This window comes from Carettochelys insculpta, chromosome 23 (assembly GCF_033958435.1).
Source record: "Carettochelys insculpta isolate YL-2023 chromosome 23, ASM3395843v1, whole genome shotgun sequence".
NCBI lineage: Eukaryota > Metazoa > Chordata > Testudines > Carettochelyidae > Carettochelys > Carettochelys insculpta.
The window spans coordinates 1,823,279-1,841,601 of NC_134159.1; the positions used below are offsets into that span (position 1 = coordinate 1,823,279).

General features: G+C 57.9%; 1 protein-coding gene across 11 annotated transcripts in view; it reads left to right on the forward strand.

Annotated features, from left to right (window-relative positions):
- Positions 1–1,927: 1,927 nt before the first annotated feature.
- Positions 1,928–18,323, forward strand: part of ZNF362 (zinc finger protein 362) — a 44,660-nt gene continuing 28,264 nt past the window's right edge. Inside the window, exons 1-3 of one of the 11 annotated variants that reach the window (XM_074975754.1) lie at positions 1,930–2,073; positions 4,206–4,290; positions 12,180–12,397. Coding sequence is in view for 4 of the 11 variants with exons in the window: in XM_074975747.1 (XP_074831848.1) it covers positions 3,582–3,702; positions 4,206–4,290 (206 nt within the window). In the remaining 7 variants the exon portion in view is untranslated. Of the gene's footprint in view, positions 2,074–2,100; positions 2,224–2,466; positions 2,650–3,379; positions 3,703–4,205; positions 4,291–5,606; positions 5,629–12,179; positions 12,398–18,323 lie in introns of those variants that run through there. The other 10 variants (XM_074975753.1, XM_074975752.1, XM_074975755.1 and 7 more) reach the window with 10 other exon arrangements.

Consider the following 18,323-nt stretch of genomic DNA (forward strand, 5'->3'; position numbering starts at 1 on the left):
AAATCACCTTCCCCAGCATCCCAAGTTCAGCTGAGGGGCAGAGAGGCTTCCCCATGCTGCGCAGGGCTCTGGCAGGTGCTGGGCTGGGCTCGTTCTGGCCACCATCCTGGGTCAGAGTCTTGGGCTTTCCCAGGACACCAGCCCAGCCAGCTGCACTGGGGAAGGAAGGAACCTGCCAGTCAGGCTGTTGATGAGCTCAATGCTCCAACCAGGGTCTGGTTCTCCGCACAGACTTGGGAGCAGGATGCATCCTGTGGCGGGTGGGGATGGAGGAGCTGCGGGTTGGGGGAAGAAGCAAGCAGGGAGAGGAGAGCCCAGGTGGGGAGCACACATATACAGCTGATGGGTTGGCAGCAGGGGCACCTCACTGGCTGTGGCAGCTGGCAATGCGTAGTCAGTGCTGGCTGAAAACAGGAGTCTGTGCCCTGCTGTCCAAAACCCCCCAGCACGGTGAGAGGCCGGCCCTGAGCACTACATCACCCTGCCACCACCCTTGAACACCCACCCATCCCGGGCCCCGGACCCACGCCACACCCACTGCTACAGGGCAGGGGGCTGGCAAGGAGGCATCCAGTCAGGGGCTGATGGGTGGGGGGCGAGTGAGAAAATAGGGGATAACTTGCCTGTTTTAAAGAAAGTGCCAGTCCACCTGCAGGAGGAAGTAATCCAGGACTGTCCCTTTAAAAACAGGACATCTGGTGACCCGACTCAGACAGCATTTTTGCATTGATCCTGGGTGTGCAGCTCCTTGCTAAGCCCACCATCCCAAAGCTGTAGCTGTGAGCAGGAGGACAACTGGAGAAAGGCACTGTGAAGGCCAGGGGAAGCAAAGTGGGACCTATCCCCTCTCCCTGCAGCTGCACAGTGCGGCAACTACTTCCAGCAGAGTCTTTCCTGAAGACAATCTTTAAGCCTGATGAAATAATCTAACCCTACCCTGCCTGCTCCTTGCCCATCATCCCCAGGCCCTCCAATGTCCCTCTGAGGAGTGTCCACATGGGCAGTAAGCAAGGCGCAGGAGAACGGGAACAAAGCAGCATGTGTGGCCCTGTACCGAGCAGGGGAACCCATCCGGAAACCTGTGGCTGGGGATGGCCCAGGATTTGGCTCCTTGGCCCAGAACTGGCGGTGATTCTCCACTTTTTGGTTAGCCCCAGCCTGCGACATAGCAAGAAAGCCAAAGCAACGCCGTGTCATAGCAGCGCACGGATATCGCACCCATCAGCTCTTGGCGGGGACCCTGTGCTGGGCGAATAGAAGTCAGGGTCCTGGGGCTGTGCAGGGGCTTGCGGGTTTGCTTGCCAGAACTGACTCTGCGGAACCAGGACCCAAGTCTCCACCCAGCTGCTGAGCAGGTTTCCATGAAGAACCGAGCAGGGGAAATTATTCTAAAACTGGTGCAAATTACTCCTGCCTGTATCTGTTCAAAGACCCAACTTCCCTAGGGACAGAGCCCAGGCAGGTGCCTGTCATCAGGGTACAACAAGCAGCATCTTCTCATTTTTCACACAGCACAGCTGGGGCGGGGGGGACACAGGGCCCAGCACCTGGCTTCTATTCCCAGCACTGCTGCCGATTCCCCGGGGAGCCAGCACGTCGGTGCCTCAGTTTCCCCATCTGCAGAACGGGGGAAAGCCTGGTGGGCCGGGGATCCCACTGCGCCAGGGTTTGTCCCCCGCTGTGGTGCGGCCCCTGCAGCGCTGCCGAGCCGGGGGGGCTGGGGCAGTGCCCGGGGGCGGCGGGGGGATGCCGGGGAGGACCCGCTGGGCCCTGCACAGCCCGGCTCTCCCCAGCCTCTGCCGGCGGCTCCTGGGCGGCTTTGGCGCGGGCCGGGGCAGGGAGCCCCGGGGGCTGGGGTGCGAGGTGGGGGGGACCGGCCGGGCGGCTCAGTGCAGCCCCGGCCCCGGCAGCGGCGCCCGGCCTGCGCCCTGGGGCGCTCCCTCCCGGCTCCCAGGCGGCAGCGGCGAGGGGCGGGAGCCGCCCGAACCCCCCTTCCCCGGGCGGCCCGGGCTTCCCACGGCCGCGGCGGCGGCGCCGGCAGAACCCAGAAGTGAACAGCCGGCGACCCGGAAGGTTTGAGCGCCCAGCCCGGCCGGAGAGCGCGTCCCGAGCGCGGGGCCGGGGCGGGCGCGGGGGCGGGGGCGGCTCGGGCCGGGCCGGGCCGGGCCGGGCCTCGGTGCCGAACGCAAAGCCGGTGCGGGCCTGCGGTGCGGGCGAGCCCAGGTCTGTATGCGCCCCCCCCACCCGCCCGCGGGCCGGGAGCGGGGCCGGGCCGGGCCGGGCCGCGCCGCGCGGGGGTCGCAGGAAAAGTTGCGCGTAGTTGTCGGTCGCTCCGGGCCCCCTTCGCAAACCGCAATCGCGTGTCAGGCTCCGGCGGGCGCTGCTGCCTCGGGGCCGCGGCCGGCGCCGGGCTGGGGGGGGGGGGGTCCAGGGCCTCCCCCCCCCAGCGCTTGCAGCTGGTGCACGCGTTGGGTCCCGCGGAGCGCCGGCTGCCGGGGGGCTCGCTGGGCGCAGTGCCCCCCATGCGCTGAAGCCGGGCGGGTGGAGGAGGAGGAGGAGGAGGAAGAGCAGAGGAAGCTCTCGAGCCCATTTTCTCCCTCGCAGACGCATCGCTGGCTGGTCGCCGTTTGCTCAGGAGCATGATCGTTGGTATAGGAAGTGTCTGCCTTTTTTTTTTTTTTTTTTTTTTTTAAAGCCGGGTTATTCAAAAAACCCCTTTGGTGCAATTCTCCGGTAAACAATGATCCACGGGGCTTAATGCAAATAACCCGATTGCAAATGGAGCTTTGCCTTTGCACTTTGCAGCTGCCTGATTTCGGCTGGAGTGGCCAAGCCTCGGATTTCTGCCTTTTTTTGCAGATCTGCAGAATATGGCGTCCCTGTCCTGTTTTAAAAATAAGCCAGGCTGCCATTTTTGTTTTCCTTTTGTCTGCAAATTTTAATAAAACTGTCTGAGAATGTGGGAGAGGCGGCGGAGAGGCACAGGGGCACCGAAAGGGGTTTTTTTTTCCCTTTGCTTTGCGTTTTTGTGTGGCTGTTGCAGGGAGCTGCCTTGCACGGGGGGAGACAATGCGATTGGACTTTTGGAAAAGGAACCAGGCGAACACTTCTGGGGAGGGGGCTTACGGGTTAAAGCGAACTTATGCAAAAGTTAAAATTCCCAAAAGCAAGGGAAGGCCCCGCCGGGTGCTTTGTCTTCCCCCGTTGGATTATTTCCTGGGCAAGTGAATTGAATGTGAATGTCGCTATTTCTTAAGAAAGCAGCTGGGTGTGAATGTTGCATGCGGGTTGAAAGAGATGCGGTTCTGGGGGGCGGTGGTGGAAGAAGTGGGGCTGCTGGTTTCTAATGTTGCTGGAAAGATGCTCGCCCGGGAGGGAGCAGGACCAGAGTGGGCTCCCAAGGTGCAAGCTGCAGCTTTAGAAACGGACGCGTTTTTCGTGCCGTTGTGTAGGGAGGTGTGTGGCTCTGGACATGTACTTGGCGTGTGTTAGCTGTGTGTGTAGCGTGTCCCTGCCTTCGCTGGTTGTACATGCCGGATTTTAAGGACATGCAGGATGGTCCCCACGGGCTGTGCTAGAACATGGAGAAGAGGCGGATGGACAGAGCTGTGGTCCGGGGGAGAAACGGTTTGGTTTTAGATGGTTCCGAAGTACTGCACAGAGCAGTCCAGAGCCCACCACTTTCTCGCGTGGCGTTGCACGGTTAGTCTTACCCTTTTATTTGCTGGCCGGCTTGGAAAGGCGAAGGACAATGTCTGTGAAGCCTGGTGGGGCTGTTCCATTACTGTTGCCCTGGGAATGGTAGCAGATGGGTCAGCCAGAGGCCTGTTCAACCAAAGTCACATTTTAGGGAAGAGGCAACGGTTTTCTGAATCCTGATTTAGAAGTTGGGGCGGGAGGGGGCGGCTGGTGAAATCTGGTTAGGCCCCTGCCCGAAGGCCGGTTGTCCAGCTCTTCCAAAACGGTTTAGTCCAACGCTCTTGCTGTGACTTTCACAGAGCGGGTAATGACCGAGACAAAATTGGCCTTTCCTTTGCTTTCTCTAAAGAGAATGCAGCACTCCCACGGATCTGTTAGCATGAAGACTGTTGCCCCCCATGTGTGTCTTCGTGGGCTCATTTTTGGGGTGTTTTCTGTGTCTTTGGGATGTGGCTGGGAGGTGTGTATTGGGGTGTGTGTGAAGTTGTCCTCCTTGTCCCCTATAGAAGAACACCTTGCGCGCAACATCTGTGCTCTGCTAGCTCTGGAGATGGACAGATGTCAGGGGAAGCACCGACAGTACGTACAGAGGTGGGCGCACTGAGCTATGCTCAATGACAGATTTCTGTGTGTCTTGGTAACTCACCCGAGTGCATGAAGCTGTTTAAAAGTTGGCCGTGACAAATCTCCAGCATGGACCTGGGACTGATCTTCCCAAGCTGTCCACATGTGGACCTTGAGAAGTGTCCACTGAGGGTTTCCTGCTGATTGTTGGCGCCAGCCCCTGTGGGAGGGAACTTTTTCATTGTAAGCCTATGGCTTGGTGTGGGCTTGATCCCAAATGTGTGAACAAACTAGTTGGGATGAAAAAAACCCAAAACTAAACACCTTCCTCAACAGCAGAAATACATCATACAGCTGGCTCACAACCAGCACGCTACACATTACCCACACGTGCATGTGTGTCTAACGTCCGTCTGTCTGTCTGTCCGTCCGTCTGTCCGTCGCAGCCCTGGGAATCGGTGGCTGTGAGCTTTAATCCCAGTTCTGTTACTGACCCGTTGGGCCTGGGCAAATCACTTAACTTCTCTGTGCCTTAATTTCCCCAAGTGTACAACCGGTTACTGTGATATTGTCGCTCTGTAAAGTACCGTGAGCTCTCTGGCAGCCCAGGGCCTCTCCGAGTTCTAAGGGTTGGTGTCATTATCAGTGCTCTGTGCTGCATCTTCATACCCTGTTGCTAGGTAAGGCGGCATTGTGACCTCTGCAGCTGTCCTGAATTCTCCTGCGTCAGCAGGGAGCATTCGGACTGTGATGTGTCCAGAAGCTGCTCCCCTAATTAGCACAAAAGCGCTGTTTTCTGATGACCCCAGCTGCGAATGAGGCCCACTGCCCTGGACACGAATGTGGTGTAGACTTCTTTGGTGGCACTGATGGTGTGATGTTCGGGGCTTAGGCGGCCGTTCTGTCCTCACCAGATGGTGATGGAAATGCCAGTGCATGTGGTCACTTCCCAGGGAGTGCCCCAGGGGAGAGACCAGGGCTGGGCTGGAGGGTTTGCTTTGGCGCGGAAGGCCGCGACATTGAAGGTTTCCCTTTTCTCGTATGCCCTCTGCTTACAATAAGCCCTTGCCCTTCCTTGTTGATAAGAGGTGCCGGCCTCATTTATCTTTGTTATCGTAGCACAGAAATAACCTTTTGAGTGTGCTACGCCCGTGTCCCGCCGCGCTGCCTCAGGGGTGTTTTAACCCATAACTCACCAGGGCGGCATCTTTGCTGATAGCAACAGTGGTGGAAGCGCTAGTGTAAACAGGACGCGGTGGCTTTCAGTGGCCTGGTGTCTGACCCTAAGAGGATGGTAATAGCCACCCCTTCCCTGTCTGTACCAGGGTTATGGCTGTTACCAGCGGAGATGCGTCAGTGATAAAGGTACTGCAGCCAGGGAGTCAGAGAGAGGGCTGGGATTAGGAGCCAATAGCTCTTGGAGCCTGGTTTTGTGACCGGCTGATCTGGCATGGGAATGCTCAGAGCTCTGAGGTCAGGTCCTGTCTGTAAAGCTTCCCTGGTGCTACGGAGCTTGCTGGTCCGTGCACGGGGCTCGGGAGGGGGCGTATGTCTGGTGTGGGGGCCTTCCGCGGAGCCGCTGGACCTCAGGAGCTGTGGAAGTGCTCGGAGTTGGTGGCTTTGCGTTTATTTTAGTTCCACCCTCTTTCCGGGGCCTGCTGGTCTCAGGTCCCCCTCACTGGCTGCTGAGTCTTGGGGCTATTGCGGGTTTCCCTTGCCAGCCTTGCTCGGTCTGCTGCTAGAAAGGGCCAAGTTAGACCTCTGCTTTTGCCTCCCTATTGAGCACCTGTGGACCCTGCCTGCTGCCAGCCGGTGCCTTGACAGCTGCAAGCTCAGCCCCGAGAGTGATGCAGCAAGGGAATGGGTGTTAAAGACAAGACCTTGCGATTCTCTTGTGCTCCGGGCCTCTGCATTAGAAACCCTGCAGCTCCGTTAGCTCTCAGGACGGCAGCCCTGAGCCGTGCACCTAGCCTGGGGCCTCCGTAGCTCCACTCCCTGGCCAGCTGCCACCGCTGGCTGCAGGTTCCCCATCTTTCGACTGCGACTGGATCCTGCTATGGGCTTCCCTCGGCCTTGATTTCCCTCACACACAGGGTGGGCCAAGATCTGACCCCTTCGCCCTGTGATGGTTGGAACGTGCTGGGGGGTCGCCACGTTCTGAGCGAGGCCTTTCGCTTCGAGCGTGCCCTATTGTCTGGTGCCCCTTTGCTGACTGCGGCGTTTTGCTTCGGCCCTCCCCATGGGTAGCAAGAGGACTGTGCTGGGGGCAGGGGCGGGGCTGCTCGCTACCACAGGGTGAGATTCGGAAGCCATCCCGGAGGTCATCGCGGGGATCCAGCCAGCTTCTGCACAGCGTGCGTCCCCTGTGGTTTGCGGTGGAGGCGTCCTGCAACACCAGGATCAGGATTGGGGCCCCGTTGTGAGAGGCACCACACGGCCAAAGAGACGTGGGCTGGCTCCTGCCCTCTCAGTCTCTCTGTGATTTGCAATGTGCACGCGGAGAGGGCAGCTTTTCTCGGGCCCCGGAATTAGCCATGTGTCGCTGCTGGTGCAACCCAGCATTTGTACAACCAGCAGAGACAGGCGTTGGGCATCTCTGTGGCGCAAGGGGCCCACGTCTTCGGCTGTTAACTGTGAGAGCAGGACAAGGAGCAATGGGCTTAAACTGCAGCAAGGGAGGTTTAGGCTGGACATTAGGAGAAGCTTCTGAACTGCCAGGGTGGTTAAGCGCTGGAGTAAATTGACCAGGGAGGTTGTGGAATCTCCATCACTGGAGATATTGAAGAGCTCATTGGATAAATGTCTAACAGGGATGGTCTAATGCAGGGTCGGCGAGCTGCACGTGGCTCTTTAAGGAGTCATTTGTGGCTCCGAATGCTGCTGCTGCTTACTCCTCTGTGGCTCCCTGCCCTGCTGCCGCTGAAACAGGAGAACTAAATGGAATGGTTTTAATGACCGGCAGGGCAGCTGGAGGGATCCGGCTGTTAAACCAGCTGAATTTAGTTCCATTATTTCAGCAGCATAAGGCAGGGAGCTGCAGAGAGCCCCTCACTCGTCCTGCTACTCGGCTGACCCCACGCAAGCCTTCTTTCCACTGGGCGCATGTGGCCACCCGGTGTGGGGTCCCCAGCCACCCCCATGGATGGGTTAGTCCTGGGGGGCTGGTTTGAGGCTGAGGTGGGTTAATCATGGGTGTGGAGGGGGCGGGTATGGGGGCCGAGAGGGGTAGAGCCTGGGAAGGGTGAGGGGGTGTGAAGGGTTGATGGGAACATTGCTCCTTCCTGCTTACGGGCCTATCCCCAGGCGCAGCGTTTTCCTTGTTCTCATTGCTCTCTAGTCCAGGGGTGAAAGTAACTTAAACTTTCGAACTGGTACAAATCACTGTGAGCGCCGCTCTTAAAACGGGTGACAAAATGCAGGGTTTGACATTATTGATTAAGGACCGTCTCGTATTCACGTGCACTGTGGCTCAGGATGTGTTGATTTTGTAAGTGAATTTGGAAAAAAATGGCGCTTCTCGCTATCTTGGTTGCAGACCCCTGCTCTGGACGGTGCTGGGGCCTGCCCTGAGGGCCAGGGACCGGACGTGCTGACCTCTTCTCGCGGTCCCTTCCGGTTCTAGTGTTGTATGATTCTGTTGATTTCATGGGCAGTGCTGTGCAAGCTCTGCCAATGTCCTTCAGTCCTGATCTGCAGCCTCCATAGCTGTCCCAGACTGGGCCTTCAGCAGCCTTGGGAACGTAGGCCCTGCCGGCCTGCGCTGGAGGATGGCTTGATGGTTAGGTGGCCAGCCTGGAACTTGAGTCATGAGGTTGATTCCTGGTCCTGCCGGGCTCCCTGGCTGTCTCTCTTCCCTGTGTACATTAGAACACAGGAATGGCCACACTGGGTCAGACCAAAGGTCCATCCAGCCCAGTGTCCTGTCTGCTGACAGTGGCCAGTGCCATGTGCCCCAGAGGGAGTGGACTGAACAAGTAACAATCAAGCAGTCTCTCTCCTGCCATCCATCTCCAGCCTCTGACAAACGGGCCAGGGACGCCATTCCTTACCCAGCCTGGCTAACAGCCATTCATGGACCTAACCTCCGTCAATTGATCTAGTGCTTTTAAACCCTGTTATTGCCCTCGCCTTCACCACCTCCTCCGGCAAGGAGTTCCACAGGCTGGCTGTGTGAAGAACTTCCTCTTCTTTGTTTTAAACCTGCTGCCCATTAATTGCATTTGGTGCCCTCTAGTTCTGATATTATGGGCACAAGTAAATAATTTTTCCTTGTTCACCATCTCCACATCACTCATAATTTTATTTATCTCTATCATATCTCCCCTTAGTCTCCTCAGGTGAAGAGTCCTAGTGTCTTTAATCTCCCTTCATATGGGACCCGTTCCAAACCCCTAATCATTTTAGTTACCCTCTTCTGAACCTTTTCGAATGCCGCTATCTCTTCACTGAGATGGAGTGACCACATCTCCATGTGGTATTCAGGATGTGGGTGTACCATGGTTTTATATAAGGGCAATACGATGTTCTGCATCGTATCTTCTATCCCTGTTTTAGTGATTCCTGACATCCTGTTTGCTTTTTTGACTGCCGTTGCGCACTGCGTGGATGTTTTCAGAGAGCTACCCACAATGACTCCAAGATCTCTTTCCTGATCAGTGGTAGCTAAATTAGCCCCCATCGTACTGTATGTGTAGTTGGGGTCATTTTTTCCAATGTGCATTGCTCTACATTTATCCACATTAAGTTTAATTTACCATTTTGTTGCCCAGTCGCTCAGTTTTGTGAGATCCGTTTGAAGTTCTTCACAGTCTGCTTTGGTCTTAACTACCTTGAGCAGTTTAGTATCATCTGTAAACTTTGCCACCTCACACTCTAGCCCCCTTTCTCCAGATCATTTATGAATAAGTTGAGTTGGGCTGGTCCTAGGACTGCCCCTTGGGGAACACCACTAGTTACCCTTTTCCATTGTGAAAATTTACAGTTTATTCCTGCGCTCTATTTCCTGCCTTTTAACCAGTTCAGTCCATGAAAGGATCTTCGCTCCTATCCCCCATTACAACTTAATTTGTGCAAGAGCCTTTGGGGAGGGAAGGCCGTGTCAAAGGCTTTCTGGAAATCCAAGTACACTATATCCAAGTACACTACACTTTGTTGACCCCTTCAAAGAACTCTGATAGATTAGTATGACATGATTTCTCTTTACAGAAACCATACTGACTTTCGCCCAACCAATTATGTTCTTCTGTGGGTTTGACAATTTTATTCTTGAGTAGGGTTTCAACTAATTTGCTTGGTACCAATGTTAGACTTACTGGTCTGTAATTACCGGGATTGCCTGGAAAGCCCGTTTTAAATATTTGCGTTAAATTAGCCATCTTCCAGTCCCTGGGAACAGAAGCTGATTTAAAGCAGAGGTTACAGACCACAGTTAACAGTTCTGCAACTTTATGTCTGAGTTCTTTCAGGACTCTTGGGTGAATGCCATCTGGTCCTGGTGACTTGTTACTGTTACGTTTATCAATCAGTTCCAAAACCTCCTTTACTGACACCTCAGTTTTGGACGAGTCCTTAGATTTGTCACCTACAAAGGATGGCTCAGGTTTGGGAATCTCCCTAACATCCTTAGTCGTGGAGACTGAAGCAAAGGGTTCATTGTTTCTCCGCAATGACTTTGTAGTATTTGAGTGCCACTTCTGTATCTTGATTGTCTAGGGGCCCCTCTGGTCATTTAGAAGCTCCCTGCATCTGATGTACATAAAAACCGCATGGGAACTGCCTTGTGAGTTCTTGGCTAGATGTTCTTCGTACTCCTTATTGGCTTTTCGTAGTGCATTTGTACATTTCACGTGGCAGTGTTTGACAGCGTGTACAGTGGGGAAGGTGCAAATAGCCAGGCCCTGCCTCGTAGGGCCCCCGAGAACAAGCCAACAAATGGTTGTGAGGTGCTCAGGTACTGCAGTGGCAGGGACACCTGAGAGGCTGAGACAGACAAATTCAGCCTTGTCCTAATCTGGATGGACTCTGCAGCAGACTGGCCATGTTGCACTGTGGCCTCCTGCCAGTCTGTGGTCCCCTCAGGAGCTGCCCTGGGTGTGTTTTTGCAAATGCCCTCCAGGGGCTCTAGGGATCTCAAGTACGTGCCAAGGAGATGGCCCTGGCTTTCGGGCTTTACCTCGTGGTGAGAAGTAGGAGAGGGAGGGTGACGGGGTCCCTTTGCCCCATGGGGGCAGCCGCTGAAGACCTTGGCATTGCTGGGTGCTGGGAAAGCCCTGGCTGTCCGGGAGAGAGGGAGAACGCTGCTGCTTGTGTGGCAGCTTCTCTGAGTTCTGGTCAGGCAGGAAGTGGGAAGGAAAACCCTCGAGCTGCAGCTCTTCAGAGCTCCGTTGGTCCCGTTGTGGGTGAGTTCTGCTGCAGGATGCTCTGGAGGCTGGTTTCCCGCCTGCCGGGGCTTTCTGGCGGGGACTCCATGGGTTTTCTGGAGCCTCTGCCTTAGTATGAATTCCTCCCGCTGATGCGTGGGGGGAGAGGCCCCCACGCTCGCCATGTGGTTTCCCAGCCGTGCCTGTGGAGGGCGACGTGGTGTCTCCTCGTGGACTGCCACCAGGAGGCGCTGTTGCAGATCCGGCCTCCCAGTGCCAGTGGGCTCCCTCGGGGAGGCCGGCTCCTGCCGGTGTTTCTCGGGGCGTTTCCCCGGGGGTTGCTTGGCCCTGTCGAATGCCGGCGGCACAACCCTGGCTGCAGGCGAAACATTAAAGCTCCCCAAACAAATCCCCACGCAGGAGTGTGGTAAACTCTGAGTGGAGCGAGGTGGGAGGAGCTGAAGCCCCGCAGTGAGGTAGCTCATAATTGTTGTCCCCATTTTACCAAAGGGGAAACTGAGGCCTAGGACAGCACAGTGGCTTGCCCGCGGTCAGGCAGTGAGAGCCGGGAAGGAACCCGGGAGTGCTGATGTGTAACCCTCTGGCTGAACCCCAGGATCAGCCTCTTCTGGGGCACAGCGTGAGTGGGGGAGAAGGGCCACGCTGGTGGAGGGAGCGTGCAGGCAACAGGTTGCAAGAAATGTGCTGGTGGTGCTGGGGCCCCTGTGCGAGGGTGCTGGGGAGGCCTGGCTCTGGCTGGAGGCTGGTCATGGGAGCTCATAGCTGCTGGGGCAGCGTGGCGGTGGGGTGGGGTGCTGACCCGCTTGGCTGCCCTCTTGTTTGCAGTATTGCTACTGGCGTCCAGGGGAGCCTCCCTGGCGGGTGATGGGAACAGCTTTGGGGTTGGTGTTTGGGCAGGTGGCATTTCAGTGGTGCTGCAGCGCATGCACCTGGTTCTGGGGCGTAGAGGGAGGCTGTGTCCAAGCTTGTTGAGAAACAGCAGGACCTTGTACCCGGCGTCCCGGCGTCTCCGCGGAGAAGGGAATCCAGGTCCCAGCCCGGCAGCTCTACGCCTCCTTTCTTGCACTGGTCGTGGCTCGGCTTTGCGCCTCACTGTGAGGCTCACGCCTTCCCCAAGCAAGTGGCCTCTGGGGCTGCTCTGAGTCTGTGAGAGCAGCTCCAGCAGGTGCCTGGGGTCGCTGCCTGGGAACAGGGCTGCCCTTTGCAGGCAGGCTGACTAAGCTGTGACTCGTGTTTCCAAGTGCAGTGCGCTCAGTCCAGGTGTCCTGTGCGCACTGCAGCCGACACTGATCCTCCCTAGATCCCTCTGCAATTCAAAACAGCTACGGTCTCCTCCTCTCTTGTCCTAGCCTGTTGTGCAGGATTCCTGCGTGCTGGTAAGCAGCTGCCACGCTGCACCCCAGAGGTGGCTGCATGGGTGAGTGGGGCTGGTGTCCCGGGCTCTCCTGCTGTGATGCCTGTTGACCAGGGGTGTTCGCAGCCTCGTGCTGCCTTGCAGGTTCCATGAAAAGAATCTCTTGTTTCTTTTTATTTCAGCAAAGACGAGACAGAGGGGGCTGCCCAAGTAGAGGAGGCCCCGATAGAAGTGTAGCTTGTGTTAACGGCAGTGGTAGGAATTGGTGAAGGCTAGTGTGCTTCCGGGACTGGGTTTGCGCCCACCTGCGCCAGGAGGGATCGTCCACCTCCGCCAGCCTGGAGCATCATCTGCACGTCTCCCCAGGCAGCTGCGGCCACCTGGCTTCTGAGGCCAGCCTGTGAGTACCGAAACACGAGCGCACGTAACGTCTTCTCTTTGCGGGGCTGTGACAGGTCCTTCTGCTGCAGCTGCCTTGTGAACCCTGTCCCAGGGCTCCTTCCCCTGCCCTCTCCTGTGGCCATCAGATCCCCTCCGTGCCAGCTGCTTGCCCCTCTCCTGCCTGGGGGCTTCTGCTCGCGCCACGGCCCTGGGGCTGCTGCAGGTCCCCTGGTGCTGCCGCTGCCTTGTCTGCACTCTCGCTGCTCCTGGATCCGCAGCGTCCATCCCGGCCCCAGAACCCGGGGCTCTCACGGCCCCTCTCCTGCACCCTGCTGGTCAAACCCTCCCCGCGCTCCGGCCCTACCGAGGCTGCTTCCCCCGCCCCCGAGTGCCCGTCTCTGCTGTCCCAATCCCTGTGCTGCAGGTGACATCGTTGGCTGGGGGCTTAGTTCTGGGGCTGTTGCCCCCGTCACGCTCCAGGCCCTTGTGCGGCGGTTTCCCCTCTCACTAGCTGGAGCCTGGACAGCCCCTGCCCTCGCTGAGGGGTGAGCTGGGAGCCACTCTGTGCCATTCCTCCCCTGCCCATCTGTGCGAAGCCCTGGGAGCTGAGACCTCCTGTGCCAGGTCTGGGGCAGGTGCTTGTCCTCTCCAGGGCCTGGCTGCATTACTAGCCAGTGATCCCTCCTGGCGCCCTGCCCACCCCTTGCCTCTGTGCTCAGGAGAGGCATCAGCAGTTCCATGTGACTTGTGCTTCAGCCTCCAGCCCCAGCTTGAGCTTTGCTCTCTGCCAGGGCTGCCACATCGCCCCTGGGCCTGTCTCTCAGCAGCCCCTGCCCCTGCGTGCTGGCAGCTGCCTGCGAGAGAGCCCGTCCAGCCATCGTATGGGCAGCCAGGTTCCAGGGCCCCCCGCTGGTGTAGGGAGGGTCAGGACTCGGCTCATGGAGCGGCAGAGGAGGGACAGCTCAGGCGCCCCCAGTGCTCAGGAGTCCCCGCAGGCAGGTCCCCACATGGCTGTCTTCTGCCTCGCCCTGTGCCACTCCCTCCTGGAGTCCTGCCGGGACGGCACCAGGCAGCGACCCCGGCAAAGGAGCTGCTCAGCACGGTGCCAGCCTTTCCAGCAGCCGGCTGGCTCCTTCAGTGCCGGCTCGGGGGCTGGCTCGGGCGGGGCTGCAGGTGGGAGTGAGGAGGCGAGGGAGAGGGCCCTGTGGGGTGTGTGAGGTGTCCGTGGTGCTGTGTCGGCCGTGAGACCGGGCAGGATGGGCGCTGGCACCTTGGGCTGGGGCTGAGCGTGGCCATGGCTGTCTGCTTGGTGCATGGGCATGATCCTGCCTGCCACTGAGCGCCTGTGTTTGGGCCCAATTGTCTGGGCTCAGCTCCGCCTGCCCGCTCAGACAGGGCATGTGCCGTGCCGGGCACCTTGGGCTCCTGCAGGAGGAGCCTGTGCCCATCTCTCCTGACTGCTGGTGCCAGGAGGCGCTTGCAGAGCTTCTGCTTTGAACCAGCCTCTGGGCCGGCAGCGGCGATGCCGGCGTGGTGCCGCCACTGGCTGCGGGCGCGAGGCCGAGGGGCGCTGCACGGCAGCATCTGCTGCAGGCCTGGGGGAGGGGGCTGCTCCAGCCGCATCATTTCCATTTCAACGGCTGCTTTTGCCGCCTGGCAGCTGCCACCTCTCACACGCAGCTGGAAATCGAGAGGGGGAATTGATGTCTTTTCCGTTACCCCCAGCCCTCCCCACCCCCTCTGCTCTCCGCCTGAGTCTTGCCGGCCCGGGGAGAGGGAGGGCAGCCCCCACTGTCCCAAGTGAAGGGGTGTAAAGTGGAGCTGGACCGAGATCGCAAGGCCGGCATTGTTCTGCTTTATTATTGTTCTAGGCAGGTTCAGAGGGCACCAAACGTAGCAGGTTTGGGCCACTGCAGCAGCAGAAGCGTTCTAGAAGAGGCATCCCCAGCTCCCTGGGGTGACCCTGGGCAGCTCCCCCGAGGGTCGCTAAGGCGAGGTTCTCCTTTCCGTGCAGCTGAGTTTTTCAAGTTGCATTTTCTCTCTCTCTAGAGATATATACAAATAATTTTCCTCCTGGGCGATAGAATGACGTCATTATGCAAATACATCTGTCTGCCACTCGGGGGGGTGGAGGAGGCTGGAAGAGAGGGGTCGGCAGGCATAGCACGCAGGGGGGACAGCCCCCTAGTAACCGTAAAATAAAGCTGAGCACAACCTCAGTGTTTACAACCAACCCGACAATAACAAAAGCCAATCTGTGCCGCCCGGAACTCCTCGGTCAGTCACAACAGTGCGCTGTGGGTGTGCTCGGGGGTTCGAAGGACCCTGCAAAGCCTGGGTGGCTTTTTGCAGCTGGACACTTGTGAGCCCCCCTGCAGCGACTGGTCGGCGCAGGTGTGGGAGCGGGTCTGAGTGACTGAGACGAGCTTCCGGGCTAGGGTGGGGTGGTGGGATCCTGGGCATGTGGGAGGGAGCGTTTCATGCTCAGCAGAGCCACTCCTGACGGGCCGGTGACAGTTGCTGACACTCTTCTCAGACATTTGCCCCCTGCCCACAGGTGACTTTTATTGTGGCGGGAAGCCTGGGCAAGCGCGCCTTAGCCGCTTCCGGGTAACGGGACCTCACGCGCTTTGATCGTTGTCTTCGGCGATGCACAGCTTTGGCGCTGGTGGTTCGGGGTGGAAGAGTGAGCTCTGACCGGGGGAAGGCTCGCGGGTCGGGCTTGTGCCTTCCAGAGCGCTGACAACGCTGCATTTTGATCGGCCTGAGTTACAGAGCTTTGAAAACTCTCCTGGTGCACGCAGGTTATGGTGATGTAGGTGCGCAAGGTTATGCCAAATGAGGGTGGGTTACCAGGTGTCCCGGCGCAAGGTGAAGCAGGACGAATGTGCGTAGATCCTGGAGGATGTCTGTGGTATCAGGCAGTGTGGGAATTGAGTCAATGTGAGCCCAGGGAGATACAGCCGGGAGGTGTATTGTGGTGCCCCCAGAGGGAGCAGCCTAGATTGAAGCCTGTGGTGCTAGGTGCTGCGTAAGTACGTGCCGTTCTTGGCCTCTGTCCCTGTGGACAGAACTGGAGGGAGGAATACATATTAGTCCCATTGTGGAAGGTGGGGATGAAGGCACAAGGCCCTCGTTCCTCAGAGATTTTAAACGTGTTTCAAATTAAGCCAAAGAGGTTGAAGACTTGCTTGTGTGTTCCTAGGAAAGCACCCATCGCGGTCAGTGAAGCAGTCGGGGTCTAAATGACTTTCCCAAGGTCGTTCACTCTGTGACAGAGCCAGGAATTGCATCCAGGTTTTTGGAGTTGTCTGCAAATGCTTGGAGCAGGATTGTCCCCTTGCTGAGTGGTGCCCCGAGTGCGCACATCTTTGGACGGCGAGTGTGCATCTTGTGCTAGTCACAAAACCTCCTGCCTGGGAGACGTGGGGCTGGGGGGCTCCTTTGTGGGTGGCAGCGGAGGAATTACGTTATATTCAGAGGATGTTAGGATTGTAACCTGAGGCCTGGGCCGCCAGGAAACGTCACCATAGAATGTCACTCGTTGCTCCTGCTCCCTGAACTCTGCCCTTAGGATACAGGCTCTAAGTGCATAACCACACCCTGCTAATCCCTCTGGGCCCTGGCCTGGGAAGGAGGAAGGGCCCATGGGGGTGAAGCACAGGACATACTCATCAGCTGCTCCCCTCTGTGCTGTCCTCCCCTCCTGAGCACCGACGATGACATCGGATTTGGGCCCGAGATGCAGCGTAAACGGTTTCCTCTCCTGATTCGGTTCTGAAAAGTCTTGCCCAGGGCCCCCGCTCACCCAGCGGCCCCGGGTAGGTCAGCGCTGCAGCCAGGGAGGCGACAGCAGCGTGAGCGGGTGTCCCCAGGCCAGCTCTCAGCTAGTTCGCACAAGTACCTGTAGCGGGGGGGACCTGTAGCAGCCGGGGAGCCAGTCTGCACCTGCAGCACTGGAGCTGACAACAGAGCTGGCTCGTCACCAGCCAGACCTGCTCTGTCTGCATGTGCTGCAACCGCAGCTCCTATTGGCTGGAGGACACAGCCCATGTGAAAAGTACTTGTGATCCCCCCCTCGTGCCCACCTTCCACTGGTGGGGCTGCCGCAGCCGTGTAAATGGGCCTCACTCACACAGTCAGTGGCTCCTATCACGGGTGTTTGCAGGACGTGCCCCAGGCTAGCTGTGCGCTGAGCTGTTACGCTGGCCATCCGCTCCCTGGTTACTTATGCCAGCGACCGGGAGGGCTGGTCGAACAGGTGGCTGATGTGCTCCCAGGCCTGAGGTGCTGCCCCCAAAGCCAGTGGGATCCTGCTTTGGCCAAGGAGGTCGTTTGCTAAGAGCAGTGCCAAGGGCCGGCTGACATGCAAGAGCAATGCTAGGCTGGTCCCCAAGCTGCATCCCTCGTCCCTCTCCGGGCTCTGCTCCAGTCTCTCCGGGACAGACGGTGAAGCAGCTCCCAGCAGCACCCAAGATCTTCCTGTGCTTCCGTTTCTCCCGCTGCCCCACAGTGGGCCTAAGTCCCTGCCCAGGTGTGCAGTACGTTACGCTGGCTGCCATGCGCCCGGGGAGATTGCCAGGGTGGGAAACTTGTGACTGGCGCCATCTCCTGCCCAGCGCCCAGGAGCTGCTGGCTTCAGGAACACCTTGTAGCCTCTGTGAAACTCTGGGTCTGCTCCGCGCTCTCCCTTGCCTTCGGTTTGCTTGTGCCGTTCTCTCCTCCCTTAGCCGCAGCTTGGCTCGTTTGTGCGAGGGCCACACCTAGCCGGCCCAGTCAGGATCAGGCCTCGTTACCAGACCGCATCAGACCGGGCGTCCGCCAAGCGTAGAGTCCTGGCTCTGAGAGTGGCCGGCGTCAACTGCTTCAGAGGGCAGAAACTTTGCAGTAGCAGCTATGGGGAAGCTTCCTCCTGATCCCCAGTCACTAGGCTGGCTCCTGCCTTGGGGATGGAGCGTTTGTGCCCTTCCAAAGCATCTTTGAGTATTTATTATTCTAACGCTGATTGTCTGTGTGTCCCAGCACTGCCTGGTCCCTTTCTGGGCCCTTCTAAGCGTTGGCCGTGGTGATCTCATGTAGCAGGGAGTTCGGGGCTACTGGTGTGTTGCAGACGGAGGACTTGTTCTCAGGCCCACAGAGCTGAAGTTACAGCAAATCCAATGTGGGTTTAAACCGGCGCTGAGCAGACTGATTGTGATTGCTCAGCCCCTCCTGGATAAGGCAGCCGACCCTCCAGGCTAGCCGTGGATTCTCCAGGGATTAAAGATTATATCATGAAGCCTGAAGAATGCGCCGAAGCCAAACTGACAACCTCACTGCAAGGGGACAACGTGAAGCCCAACCCATTTTATATGTTTTTCCGCTCCCCACACCCTCCGTTTGTCTGCCATTCTCCATTCTGGCCTCGCCTTCCCTCTCTCACACTCATTCTGGAAATGTTACCACTCGCCCAGTAGCCCCAGGATTAACCAGCCCAGTCCAGGCTCTCTGAGCTCTTCTGAGGCTCAGGTGGTGGCTTTCCACTGCTCTGCCTTTGACTTAGCTTTCCGTTGGCTTCTTGGGGGGCATGGTATGGTGTGTGTCTTAGGTACCCCTTGCCCTTCCCAAGCCCAGTGTAAGTGGCCTGATTTTCATCACTTTCACAGCTACCTAAGCTGCCTACAGGGCTCTGAACGGCAAGTGTGGAAGGGCAGCTTTGGTGAGTTTGTACTCAGCTGTAGCTTGGCAGAGCTCTGAGCAGCTGCGGAGGCACCGGAGCTGTCTGCAGACTCAGACCGGACTGGTAGGCAGTATTTGGTTTAAATTGGCAGAGTTTGTTCACACCACAAAGCGTAACATTTGGAATGGAAGGTGGGATTCTGCAGCGCTTTGTGGGGAGCGTATGGGGGTATGGGCGCCGGGGGCTGTTTGTCTGTCTTAGGAATGGTTGCAGTTGCTTGGCCACC